This window comes from Cicer arietinum, chromosome 6 (assembly GCF_000331145.2).
Source record: "Cicer arietinum cultivar CDC Frontier isolate Library 1 chromosome 6, Cicar.CDCFrontier_v2.0, whole genome shotgun sequence".
NCBI lineage: Eukaryota > Viridiplantae > Streptophyta > Magnoliopsida > Fabales > Fabaceae > Cicer > Cicer arietinum.
In genome coordinates, this window is record NC_021165.2 from 1,664,931 (window position 1) to 1,679,125 (window position 14,195).

The 14,195-nt window shown below is 33.3% G+C and overlaps 1 protein-coding gene and 1 long non-coding RNA gene across 4 annotated transcripts; one reads left to right on the forward strand and one right to left on the reverse strand.

Annotated features, from left to right (window-relative positions):
- Positions 1–4,343: 4,343 nt before the first annotated feature.
- Positions 4,344–14,189, reverse strand: LOC105852234 (uncharacterized). 3 transcript variants are annotated; one of them, XR_012163687.1, is made up of 6 exons: positions 14,055–14,189; positions 6,070–6,141; positions 5,736–5,825; positions 5,559–5,631; positions 5,321–5,414; positions 4,344–5,203 (listed from the first exon to the last, which is right to left on the reverse strand). It is a non-coding gene; the product is annotated as an uncharacterized lncRNA (long non-coding RNA). The 3 variants fall into 3 exon arrangements; XR_012163685.1 differs by lacking the exon at positions 14,055–14,189 and adding an exon at positions 12,085–12,225; XR_012163686.1 differs by lacking the exon at positions 14,055–14,189 and adding an exon at positions 6,265–8,395.
- LOC101513940 (uncharacterized) lies at positions 5,045–12,693 on the forward strand. The gene is made up of 5 exons (XM_004503185.4): positions 5,045–5,183; positions 9,860–9,921; positions 10,010–11,767; positions 11,872–11,950; positions 12,022–12,693. The coding sequence occupies exons 1-5, from the start codon at positions 5,045–5,047 to the stop codon at positions 12,612–12,614; spliced, it is 2,631 nt and encodes an 876-aa protein (XP_004503242.1). The 3' UTR covers positions 12,615–12,693.
- Positions 14,190–14,195: the final 6 nt, after the last annotated feature.

The following is a 14,195-nucleotide window of genomic DNA, read 5'->3' on the forward strand; positions in this document are numbered from 1 at the left end:
ATGTTTACTAATAAAACAAGTCATAATATAACAATAAGAAGTATTGCAATATGTAGTCTGAATCAAAGCATTAAAGGAAAAGAAGAAAAAAAAGAATGCAAGTCATTATTCTGGTATAAGCTAAATCTTCTGATGAACAAAGAAAAATAATCTTCTAACACAAATATCAAAGTAACCAAATGATTGTCTGCCTCTAATCATTGTGACAAACATTGTATCGTTTGACTCTGATTAATAGTCAACACTCTAATAAAAAGACAACACTCAAGGTAGTCAATGTTCTGATAGAAGTAACCGCTCTAAAAAAGTCAATGATTTGAATATTCATCGTTTTAAAGAAGACATATTTATTTATCATTTGATCAACATCTTGAATATGTTAATTGTCTAAAAGTCTGTGATCTGCCATCTTAAATTGAAGATATACAGAACAAATTATGAAGAAAAATATGGATATATCTTAAAGATTGATTTGCCTTAAATGGTAATTGAAGATTTCAAACAGTAACATTTTCAACGAACATTTCTTCTCTCTATTTAAGAAGAATTTCTTCAGCCAATTGAGTGTGTGAGGGAGAATGAAAAAAGGCAATGTATTAAAGAACGAATTCTAAAAAAGTCAATCACACATAAAAAGAAAAGTATGAAAGAAAAATTCTTTCAGTAAAGAGTTATTTAGAATTGCTTTAAATTATTCGAAGTGTTTTCATACACTTGAACTGATATAGGATCTATTATCTAACATTCTCTCAATCGGAGTTAGAATTCCATAAACAGATTTTGTGTCAACTCATACACAAATTAAAACTGATGTAAATCAACTTGATAGTGGCAACAATTCTCTCACCCCTAAGAGTTACCTGAACAACACTTATGAACCTCAACGACAGATTGCCATAATGTTGCAGAATGGTTCTAACATTGACAACCTGGATAGACTAAAGAAGAATATTCAAAATCTGAAGACGCATAATGAACAATACTTGTATGCTATTATTGAAATAGTGGATTAAGTCATCGACTGTATTGAGGCAAAAGTTCTATGTAAAGGGAGGACTAGATGTAACAACAGTCTATTTTGAATTAGTATAAAAATATTTGTGTTTCCTCTATCTCTCTGTTTCTCTTAGCTATGTTCTCTATAATTCGATTTATTTGTCTTTAAATCTGTTTTAATTGTAAGTTGAATGATTTGATAAAGAAATACTTTTTGGCTAAGCTTTGGAAGTATCTTTCAGAAATAGAAAAACACAATTCAAACTCCTCATTTCTTGTGTTTTCCAGCAGTGTAGGTTAGCACTAACTACTAAATTCTAATTCTGCACATAGGCAAGGTGTATGATAAGCCTATAGTTGTCCTAAACATCTTTCTAATTACACTAAAGCGGTTTCTACAAGTATTACATACATTCAACTAATACTCCTCTGATATGCAAGAAACAAACATATATCCAATTGGAGAGCCATACATGTTTTTAGCCAAGAAATAGCATAATCAAAATGTAAGATACCCGTAAAGAATATTCAAGTAAATAAAATCATTTGACAAAGTGAACCAAGAGAGAGTTAGTGAAATCTATTAAAAAAAACGCATATGACATTAGGAATCACGTGTGGATATGTAATGACCACAACATGTAACAATGATCTCAACACACTAATTATTTTAAGTAAAATTTGATGAGTTCTACAAATTTTAAGATGGTACCCCCAAAATTAAGCAGGATAAAACAACAGGAGTACATAATTTAGATAAAAGAATGTCCTCACCACCTGTTTTCTCAACATTGGACAGATGCTCGATAGAGAGTAATCAAGTAAACTTTTAGTATTCAGTCCTAAGAGGTAACAATCAGGACTTTTCATTAGAATAAAATTGCAACATGTAAATTTCGCAGACATTTCATCAAGAAACCCACTGCATCGTCCATAATCCTACACTCAACGTACATTGATAAGAGTGAGTTTTCTACTGTTGTATCTAGGTGTATCCCTGACTTAATCATGTGACAGTGCAATATGTTTTTCCCCCTTTTTAGACCAGTGAGCTTTGCACAAGCTCGAAGCATGGTTGCAAGAGTGACTAGCGTGGGGTTCAAGTCGTATGTACATACCATGTCATCATAACGGGCCAATGCATCTCGAATGGAATCACAAAGGAAATAATCTCCAATGATAGCGCTCCAACATATCTCATTTTTATGATTCACGGTATTACAGATTTTTCTGGCATAAGATAAGTGATGGCACTTAGCATGTATATCCAAAAGTGCAATTATAAGAACAATTTGTGTTTGTTAGAAAAGAAGAGTGAGCTTGAATAGCCTTCCCGTCGTGCAATGCATTAGCTTATCCAATTATGAGGAGAATAGATACAATAGTTGAAGAATTAGGAGTGGTTCCTGCTTGGTACATTTGGGAAAGCAAGTGCAATGTTTGGGTGTAAATAAAGTGCATGAAATGAAAAGACACCAATCAAGGCATTCCATGCGACAACAATATTCCTATAGATGTGGGAGTACAGAGTATTAAATAGTGTCTATACTTCAAACAAATAGCCACATACATACATGTCAAGCAAGGCCATGGACACATAGAGATCCATTGAGAGGCCAAGTATGTGGACATGATTATGTATATGTCTACTAAAAGTGTTGCAATACTTGTAGAGCGGAGCATGCTTTGAGAACATACGGGAAAGTGAAGTTGGTGGTACAAATGAATGGATTGTTGAAATGGGCCAGCTCAAGCATAAGCTCAGATAATCGTGTTCCAGATTCCAAAAAACAACACTCGACTTTGGAATTTGGTCGAACACACTGCGGGCAAGTTCGATTTCATTACTTTGATATGTAATATCGGAAAACTTCACGAGGAGGAAACAGATGATGACGGTTTTGAATCTGCACGTGCCTATGCCCATTGAATAGGGTTGAAGCTAATTCTTCACGTTTCAAACATCTTTGCATCATTGCAAGCTTCCAACCCCAACCCTACCCTACAACTAGAATGAATGATAAATATAAACTTTGTTGTCAAGAAACTTTTGCAATGGAAAAAGAGTCAAACAGTGTGTTGAAGTGCAAATGTCATTATTATGATTACGGTGGCCAACTTCAATGTTAGCTTTTGGACACTCATCACACCACTCGTATCAAATCTCAGTGCTATAATTTAAATCCATAAGACGGGCATACTTTTTACTTTTTTTTACACCCCAATTGATTTTTGCTTTTGCTTTTGTTTTTTAAGTTTTAAAATGTGTTTTTAGTACAAAGATTTCATGGTTTCTATAGGAAACTAAGAGCATCTATAAGTTAATAATAATAAATTTATAATCGTTATTTTTTAATTAATTTATTAATAATAATAAATTTATAATCGTTATATTTTTTTTTAATTTATAATCGTTAATTTCTTTTTAATTTATTAATAATAATAATTTTATAATTATTATTTTTTATTTATAATTATTATAAAAATTTAAGTTTAATTTTATTTTAAATTTAAATAATATATAATAATATTAATTGAAATATTTAAATTAATATTTTAAATTGTAATAAAATGAAATATAAATAAAATATTAATATATAAATTAAAGTTGTGGGACTTATTTAATTGAATTCACCATAATAACTCTATTTAATGAACCATGTTGACAGTTAGAGATGCTTTAAAAAGAAGACAATAAGGAGGTAAATGATAAAGAGAAAGACGATAAAGATGAAGATTGAACACAAACAAAATCAAATTAAAATTAAAAATTGTAATTTTGTCAAAGTTTAAAGGACTAATTTAGAAAATGTTTTAAATTAAAAAAAAAAATAGTTTTATAATTTATCACGTTATGATTTTACTTGCATTTTTTTAAAACTTTGCCACCAAATTAATATTGTTGGTGTTCTTGAGAAATCTTTTACAAATATACTTGACATTATATTTTTCATACTTGACGAAGGTTGTTGATCTTGAAACAAAATTGATATCAAAATATTTACGAAGTCTTGGATTTTAGAATAGTTTTGTTGGCAAACATGTTGCTTTTAATGTCTATTTTGATGGTTGTTTTTTTTATTATCATGATGATGAGATAATGATAATTCTAACTTGGAATTTGAGACATAACGAAAAATGAAAAAAGAAAGAGAAATAACTAATTTTGAATAGAGAAAAGATAGAAAAATTAAATAAATTATTCAAAAATAAAATAAAAAAGAAAAAATAAATCAATTAAGTTTTTATGAAAAAAATTTCAAAGAATTTTTTTTTAAAAAAAAATACAGAATAATTAACTATCTCATACCATAATAGAATATATGCAAAATATTTATGACAAGTCATTTAAGAGAGGAAAATAGAAATCATTACCATTATCCACATATTATCATTGTAACCACATATTATCATTGTAACGGCCAAAATACTTTTTGTTTACAAAACCTACTCTAAATGGGCATTTTCGCACTTAGACCATAACATAGAAATTAAATTAAAGAACAAAAAAAAAAATAAAAAAATAAAAAGGACACCATAGAGTGTATTTTTGTCTATTTTTAAAGTAGGTAAGAGGGGAGCCTTGTAAATTCCAGTTGAGGGAATATATGTGCAGGAAGGGAAAGAAAAAGTGCAAGGTTGGTTAAGAAACTTAAATAGGAAGCCCCATGGTGGATGTTGAGATAGATCTCACATCACCTTCAAGAATTGCTTGGAATGGAATAAAGATGATTAATATATATACATACATATGGTTACACCCACATACACGCACCTATTGAGTGAGTGAGTGAGTGGGCTATAATAACTTCCTTCCACGTCAATTTTCTCTCTCAATGTCTAATATTCAGATACCAATGTATTGCTTGATGACAGATGACAGACTTCACCCCTCACCCAACTCTGATTGTACCCTCTCAACCCCTCTCCTCTTCTACGTGGAAGTGGAACCACATTGCCATCAACATTATTATTATTATTATTATTATTTCTCCTTTTTCTTAGAGGAGGAGCTCGAGGTGCTGCATGTCACAGCCACACCCAAAATATGGCTAAGAGATCAGATTTTGCACAGAAGCTTCTTGATGATCTGCGACTGAGGAAAGAACGAATGACTGCTACTGCTACTGCTACTGCTACTGCATCTCATTCTCACAGCTCAAACCAATCCCACCATTTGCCTATAGGTCAGTCAGACTTTCACTTCCTATTTATTCATACAACAATTTCCATGAGCTATTTTTCTTAATTTGTTCGCACTTAATGTTATGTTCTTTTGTAATCATTTAGTGAAAAAAATATAGCAGAGCAATTCATAATTTACTTTCTTCTTTTCTGGATTTCTTTGTTCTCTGCTATGATGGAGAAGAGGAATTCATAGAGCAGCTGCTAAGAACTTCAGTCATAGACCTTCTAGCCTGTGCATTGTTCACCAACTATCCAATTAGCATCGAGCAATTAAAGAGGAGAAAAACAAGCTTTCAGCTTGATTAGTGATTCATTGTCAAAAGAAAATCTTGTTAAGAAATTCAATAAAAAATCAAGGGATGTTTAAGAGTTACATCTTTTGGAGGAAAGGCTTCCATGCTAGTGTTCAGTTTTGAATTAACTGCTTCAAGTTTCATCGACAAAAAACTGTGATATCCAGTTACATTACAATCCTCAAAAATCAATTTCAAAAATCAATTTGTAAAAGATGATACTTAAGCAGATACCAAAATCAGAAATAGAATTGATACCTCCACTTGGCGCTGAAGTGATTGGATATAATCAATGACCAATGCTTCAATTCAGGTTATCTAATCAAGGACCAATGCTTTCCCAATAACCTGAATTGAAGAAACTCTCAAAATTTAATTTTTTTAGAAAGTATGGGATTATTACAGACCAACAATTAGGAAGGTTATAACTATTATTTTCTTTTTTTGACCCGAGTAGCATGCTTTTCCTGCTTTAAGTAATTTCCTTTCATTCTGTTTATTATTATTATTACTATTATTTCCATTTCTTTTTCATTACCATTATGTGTGGGTATGAGAGCAGAAAAAATTTAACAGGTAGTAAAAGCATTACCTTATTTCAACCAGGAACTTAATCCTGAAGAATTTTCATCCTTTCACTAATCTTTTCCCTTCTAGCCTGTGCCTGGTCCACCAACTTTCCAATTAGAAACACAGTCATAGACTTTAATTGCAACAGAACCATAAATTTACATTTTTTTCCCTTAAACTAGTAGAAACATGGTTTCAAATCACAGTCGTGGCCTACCTACTTCATGATATCGAGGAAAGAGTTACAACCACATGGTTTCAAATTAAAATTGTATAAGTTTTCCTGAATGAAAATCAGTATTTCATCCAATATACCGCAATTTCACTTTCATTTTTCAACAACTAGTGTTAGAACAGGTTGTATAATTGAGAGGAATTGAAATTGAAAAGAAAAGAGTAAAACAGAAAACGGAGATTGATCAACAGTCTGGAGAATGTTCTCCTTATTACATCACTTTATAGCAGTTTTGAGTACTAACTGTCAAAACAACCTTAACTAACTTCTAACTATTTTTCTAACCTTCCTAACTAACTACAAATCACTTTAATTATAACTAACATGCCCCCTAATTCAAAGTGATTCAATTGATATTAATACAAGATTGTTCCTTATCTATTTGAACTTCACCCTCTTCAAGCTTTTAGTTAGGATGTCTGCCTTTTGGTCATTGGTACTGTAGTGTTCTAGTTTCATCCTTCCTTTCGTCACTTGATCTCTTAAGAAGTGAAACCTTGTTTTTATATGCTTGCTCCTTCCATGAACACTTGGATGTCTTACGCATTCTCGAGCAAAATGTCCTACTTCACCACACCGATAACACAGTTTCATGCGCTTTCATGATCTGTTCAAATAGTCATTGATTTTCTTATATTTCATCTTTATCTCCACTCTCTGATTCAGCAATCTATCACAAGCTGCACTTTTTACCGCAATTACGTCTTCTTCGGTTAAGGCACTCATGGTCAACAACACATCAACTTTTGTCCCCTTGCCGCCTTGACCAATTGCAGTCTTCAATGCTTCAGATTTCATTTTTATCACCAACTTCATGTCCTCTTTCGACAATCCATCCAGCTCCTGCAAATCAGTGTTGTTGCAAACCGAACGACCAACAACTATTGCCTTACTACTAGGAGCTGCAGCATAAGTCTTAGATGCATCCACTGGCTTTCCATGGACCTCACTCTTACCATCATCACTATCATCATCTAGCCTATTCACTTCCTTCTTTCTGCGAGTAGAAATTGCAGGGACCCTTCTCCTGCTACTTGGCACAACAGCAAGAGTGACTAGAACATTAGCATCTTTGTTCCCTTGCTCAACATCTCTTATAGCAACTTCTGCTCTTGCTATATGGTTTGACTGTTTTCCTTTGAGTTATATTTCTATAAGTCGTACGAGATTGAACAACTGGGGTACCAACATCACCTTCTCTTGGATTCAAAATCTCATCCAATCCTTCAGTCTCCATCATTCTCGAAGATCTGGTTGATAGTGTTGTTTTGAAGGTTCTATTTCTGGACAATGGTGCCTTCAATACAAACCTATTTGCACAATCAAACATCTTTATTTCACCATACTTCATCTTCATTGAATATTCCTTTTCAAGAAGTTGTACAAGACTTAGCAGATTGTTCTTCAATCTTGGCATATACAACACATCACATATGAAATATCGCTTGCCATTTCTCTTTTGAATCAACACGTTTCCTACTCCTTCTGCAGTTACTTTGCTATTATCTGCAAATCTGATCTCTTTTTACCTTCTCATCAATGCTTACAAACCAATCTTTGTGGTCAGTCATGTGATTTGAACAACCAGTATCAAGAAATCAAAACTGGGACGAAGAACGTTCTTTGTTTTTAACACTTTTTCCAAAACGTTCTCGGTTTGTAGTTGCCATCAACGACACTTTGTCTAAAAATGAAGAATATTCTCCGTTTGTGGTGGCCATCAATAACACATCATTTGAATCTGAATCCTCAACTGTCATTTGAGCTTCATCATCCTCTCTTTAGACTTTCTTGGATTTGCATTCATTTGCAAAATGCTCCCATTTTTGACAATTGTAACATTGAATTCCTTTTTTGTTGAATTTCTTTTTGCCATTCGAATTCTTGTTGCAGTTATCACTTCTGTTCTGATTTATTGATCTTCCAACCCCTTCATCAAAATCATCAGAATCATATTTCTTGTACCACTTGAATTTACCTTTGTCTTTCTTGTGCTTCATATCACCTTGGCTGATCTTCTTGCTAACTTGGGTCTGCAGGGCCTGCACTTGAGATGCTGAGGTTGCTGTACACCTTTCTCTTACTCTTAGTTCATGAGCTTCAAGAAAGTCTTGCAAATTATTGGTTTGTAGTTGTCATCAACAAGACTTTGTCTAAAAACGGAGAACGTTCTCCGTTTGTGGTGGCCATCAATAACACATCATTTGAATCTGAATCCTCAACTGTCATTTGAGCTTCATCATCCTCTCTTTAGACTTTCTTGGATTTGCATTCATTTGCAAAATGCTCCCATTTTTGACAATTGTAACATTGAATTCCTTTTTTGTTGAATTTCTTTTTGCCATTCGAATTCTTGTTGCAGTTATCACTTCTGTTCTGATTTATTGATCTTCCAACCCCTTCATCAAAATCATCAGAATCATATTTCTTGTACCACTTGAATTTACCTTTGTCTTTCTTGTGCTTCATATCACCTTGGCTGATCTTCTTGCTAACTTGGGTCTGCAGGGCCTGCACTTGAGATGCTGAGGTTGCTGTACACCTTTCTCTTACTCTTAGTTCATGAGCTTCAAGAAAGTCTTGCAAATCCTCCACCTTCATCTTATCAAGATCGTTTGATTCTTCAATTACCACCACTATGTGATCGTATCTTTGTGTTAATGTTCTGAGGATCTTTTCAATAACCACCACTTCAGCTATTGATTCACCATTTGTTCTCATCTGATTAACAACAACCTGCACATGATTGAAGTAATCTGTCACAACTTCATCTTCTTCCATCTGCAATAGTTCGTATTGTCTTCTTAGCATTTGGAGCTTCACTTTTTTGGCTTTTCCCCACCTGTGTAGTACTTGACCAAGATCTCCCATGCCTCCTTTGATGTAGATGCCTTCGAGATCCTCTCAAATTTGTTTGAATCCACACTTTGTTGGATGTAAAACAATGTCTTGCAATCTCTTTTCTTGCAATCTTTGAAAGTTGTTTGATGTCTTTCCGTTGGATTCACACCAAGTTGTTCATAGTCATCTTGAACAATCTCAAACACTTCATGAGATCCCAACAACGATCTAATGGATGCAGACCACCTCTCCCAATTCTTCCCATCAAGGATTGGCAAATACGATGGAAATCCTCCTCCATTCATGTCTTCTTTCTTTCACTCACACTTTGTTTCCTAATTTTTGATTTCCCTCACACTTGCACTCGTGTTTCCCAAGAATTATAACTCAAGCTCTTGATGCCACTGTTAGAACAGGTTGTATAATTGAGAGAAATTGAAATTGAGAAGAAAAGAGTAAAGCAGAAAACGGAGATTGGTTAACAGCCTGGAGAATGTTCTCCTTATTACATCACTTTATAGCAGTTTTGAGTACTAACTATCAAAACAAACTTAACTAACTTCTAACTGTTTTTCTAACCTTCCTAACTAACTACAAATCACTTTAATTATATCTAACAACTAGAACTAGTTAGTTCCAATATACATGACTAATGTGGTGTGAGTCTTATTTCACCGGTAAGGTAATGGCTTACCAAACCAAAATATTTTCTAATTTTGGCAAAATATTGAAACAGATGCATATGCTTACACCAAGCAAACCTACAGAGGGTCGAGAAATACAAAAGCAAATGAAATTGTAAGTGATGTTTGGTGTGTTGTGTATATAAATAGCAAAGAGTGTTGGTGGTTAAATTAAATTGTTTGGTGACCATGTACTGCTGCAGGTTAGTTCCGGAAGTGGGGAGATGCTGAATAGGTCTAGCAGAAGGCAGAGATCAGTAAAGAGTGGAGAGTTGTCAAATCAGATCATTCCTTACGGGAAAGCCTTTGAGAATGGAGGGAAACTAAGAAGGGCCGATTTGTCTTTCACTAATTCAATTTTGGGTTTCCTTCAGAAAATTCAAAGGGGAACAATGGATCGAGGAAGCAATTTGGACAGGCAACTAGCTTCTACTAGTCACACCCTCTCTCTTGTGCAGATAAATGAGATCTCCAAAGGTGCACAAAAACTCAACCACATATTGAGAGCCTGCTGCTCCAATGGAGTTAACATGGATACATATTCATTAAATTTTGCAAAGGAACTATTACAAGGAGCTATTGATTTGGAAGAGTCCCTTGGGATGCTAGTAGAGCTGCAGAAAAGTTCAGAGTTTATGATTACCTCACAAACGCAAAACAAAAATCGAATCACGCTATTAGAGGAGGAGGAGGAGGATGATGACGAAGAGGATAAGAGGAGGATGGAGAAAATGCAGCTGGTGCGTCCAACTTTCTTGTTTGACAACAAGATGCTGAGAACAATTACTATCACCAAGTCTAAGGAAGCCAAAAAGATCAAAGTTTCTCAGCAGAAGGGAATACCAACTAACAATAGCGAAGCTGTTGCCGACATTTCAAACCAGATGGGCGACAAGGGAAGGATTCCAAACGTAATAGCCAAACTAATGGGGCTAGACAACCTTCCTGAGAAAAAAGATTCACGTAATAGTAATACTGCATCATCCAAGCACTCAAGCAGCACTACACTGAAGAGCAAACAAACTGACAATTTGATCAAAAACCAAAAAGTGGTTGTAGGATCTTTCAAAAACCTAATGTTTGGTGGCGCGGATAAAAATTTAGTCCTTCAAAACCAAAAGACTATCTCTGAGTCTGAGGTGGTTGGTATAAAATCATTGAAGGGCTTTGACAAAGCCAGCATCATCAACGGTTCTGCTCAAAAGAACCTTGTTAGGGAAAGTCAAAATTATGTTGAGGTGGTGATGGGAAGGAAACAGGATCGCCCAAATAACAGTGGCACGTCTAAGGGCAGAACCACCAGCAATGGCAATGATCCTGTTCGAAATCTGCACGAAAGAAGATCACAAGTTAAATCTGCCAATCAGGTTGCAAATGCAAGTATTATTCAACCGGAAAAAAGACATGCAATTACAAACAAGCACATGCAGATGGGCAATGAAAACAAGTCTCGGGACCATCTGGGAGTTCAAAAGTCAAACTCATACTACATACTGTCTAAAGGTAGAGGGAGAGAAATGACAATCGAGAATTCATCCAAACAATCCACCAATAATCCTCAAAAGAAGAAGAAGAAAAAACAGTCATCCATAAACCAACCCACACCGTTCAAAAAATCATGTGGTAACCATGATCTAGTGGAATCCAATGAGAAAGTAAACGAAATTATTAATAGAAAGTCCTCTCCAAGATATGAAGATTTTGAACGGAGGCAAACAGTACTCAAGGATCATAAACTGGCCTCCAGCAAGAAAATAAAACCTGAACAAATGCTGAGAGGAAGAAATGGACAAGGCAAATTTCAAGAAGCGAGTGATAGAGCATCTGGTGGCAAGTTCAAAGTCTTCAACGGAGCAGAGCGAAAAAGGGCTAGTATGTTCATAGAAGCCGAACAACTGCTTCCTACTACGTTATACAATTCTGGCAGTGGTGGAGATTTACAAGAATCACCCAATGACTTGGTAAGCACTGACTGACTAGGATCTAAAACCTCCAATTGATGTTATGTGAACAGTGACATGATTTATTTCATAAACTAACAATCCTCGTTGAATTTAACATATAGCAATACGAAGCTGTTCCTGGGTCGCCACATGAGGGATTGAAGACAAGTGAAGTTGCTTTACATAAAATTAAAACAAATGGTGAGTATAACTAACTAAACACATGTAGCAACTTGAGTTGTAGATTTTAATAAGTTTGTTTAATATCACAGGGGGAATTCAGGAATACGGAATGGGTGTGAAATTAGAAGATCAAAATATTTGTGAAAAACAACCATTATTAACAGAAAGTGGAAACCGCCTCAAGTTGATTTTGGTAATGAGCCAATTATTCGTCAACACTGCAGAAGCCCTTTTCAGACTCAACATTCCGTTTGGTATTCTTCAAGGTGGTCGTCAAGATCAAGGTAGCAAACTTATACTAGATTGCGGCTATGAAGTGATGAAAAGAAAAGGGATACGGCAGGAACTCAAAGTTCATACTTGCTCAAAGATATCATCAATCACGAGTACTGCTAATATTATAAGATCCCTAGATGACTTGGTTAGGCAGCTGAGTGAAGACATGGACAAGCTTAAATTATACGGAAGGAAAAACAGTAGCCAAGTTGATGTTGAGGAGATGATTCAACGTGATGTGTATCATAAATATCCAGACATAGACTGCATGTGGGATTTGGGTTGGAATGATGACACACTTGCATTTATCGAAAAATATGATGTTATAAGGGATATAGAAAAGCATATCATTAGTGTACTACTAGATGAGATCACCAAAGATTATTGCATGTTCAAAGAGAATTGATTGTTGAATACTATAAAAGAGAGCAAGTTTTTTATGTGATTGTGGTTATGTTATTATCAATACAATTTTGTTCCTTGTAGGTTGAAACGGATCATAAGGATTTCACGATTTTAAAAGTGCAAATTTTCAATGATGATATCTAGTTTAAGGTGTGATTGGTTTGGGGAAATACATGGAACCGAAGAGAGATACTAAATATTTTAAAATGTATTTGACTCAGAAGAGAGGAAAATTCTTCGAAAACTTTATTTTATTTTATCTTCATTTTGATGATCAGAAGGGGAGAAAAGAGAAGAAGAAGTTAAATACACTGAAAAATCATTTCAAATTTTTTTCTTTTCTAGAACAAAACACACTTTTAAATAAAATATCTTCTCTTTTGCATTAAATATATCTTTACTTCTCTTCTCTAATATTCAAAATGTATTAAAAAGTAAAAGTCATTATTTCACATTAGCTTATTTTAAAGATTAAATTTAAATAAAAAGACTAAAAGTGAAAAAAATTAAATGATAAGGCTAGAATTTAAAATAAATAAAAAAAAGTCCATATCTCACATGAACCAATAGCATTATTAACAAAGAAACAACAGTTAAGGAAATTGAATGAGTATCATCTCCACAAAATCAAGGAGGGCTAGAATTTGAAACGAAGGAAGTAAATAGTGAAACCTTGCATTTTGACAAAAATAAAGGAATAGAAGAGAAAGCTGAAGGTGATAAAATGACTCAAGGAAAATGTTGAACGAAGAAAATGGAGTGAGTGGTATGTTTTGAAAATTTAATTATAACTCTGCCGTACTTTAGTCATATCAAGGGTAATTAGAAACAATTTAGACTATTAAATCTTTTAAATGGATGATTTTCTTTTATATAATCTTTTTATTTAAATTTTTTCATTATATGAATTTGTTTTTTATTTACTTTAATAAAATATAATGAAATTGTTAATTTATATTGTAAAGTAAAATGAAATTCTTAGAATAATATAATATCTTATTTATTTTTATTTGTTTTGAGACATTGATGTATTTATTCTTATTAAATTTATTTTGTTTGAATTAATTAATATAATTTAATTTTTGTATTATTATTTATTTTTTAAATTAACAATTAATTATTTATTATAAAAAAATTAAATAAATGACAATAGATGGTTAGGATGTGACTTCAAAAAAGAATCATATCCTTACATTGCCACTTTTTAAAAGTAAAAAAAAATTAATATATAAATTTAAATGTAAAATATAATAGAAAATTTTAAATAAAAAATATTATAAAGAAAAAATATTCTTTTTAAATTTGTCAAAACTACTCTAATAAATAAAAAAATAAAATATGAAGAACTAAAATCAGTCACTTTAAATTAGGGGCTAAAAGCACAAGTTTCACAAATTTGTTGACTAAAAGTGAAATTAAACAATTAAACCAATAATGTAACCTGAGCAGCATTTTAACTGGAGAGAAAAAAGTGGTGAAGGGTAGAAAAGTGATTCTCTGACTTTATGCCCTTTCATTCTTTATGGACGGTGGGATCAATTTGATGCTTAGCATGGCCACGAGTTGCATAATGGTCATATCT

Excerpts from the sequence above, each read along its gene's own strand:
- LOC101513940 (XM_004503185.4), top strand. The coding sequence starts at position 5,045 with ATGGCTAAGAGATCAGATTTTGCACAGAAGCTTCTTGATGATCTGCGA. Across the intron at positions 5,184-9,859 it reads ATCCCACCATTTGCCTATAG|ATGCATATGCTTACACCAAG; the intron begins GTCAGTCAGACT and ends ATATTGAAACAG. Across the intron at positions 11,951-12,021 it reads ACATAAAATTAAAACAAATG|GGGGAATTCAGGAATACGGA; the intron begins GTGAGTATAACT and ends TTAATATCACAG.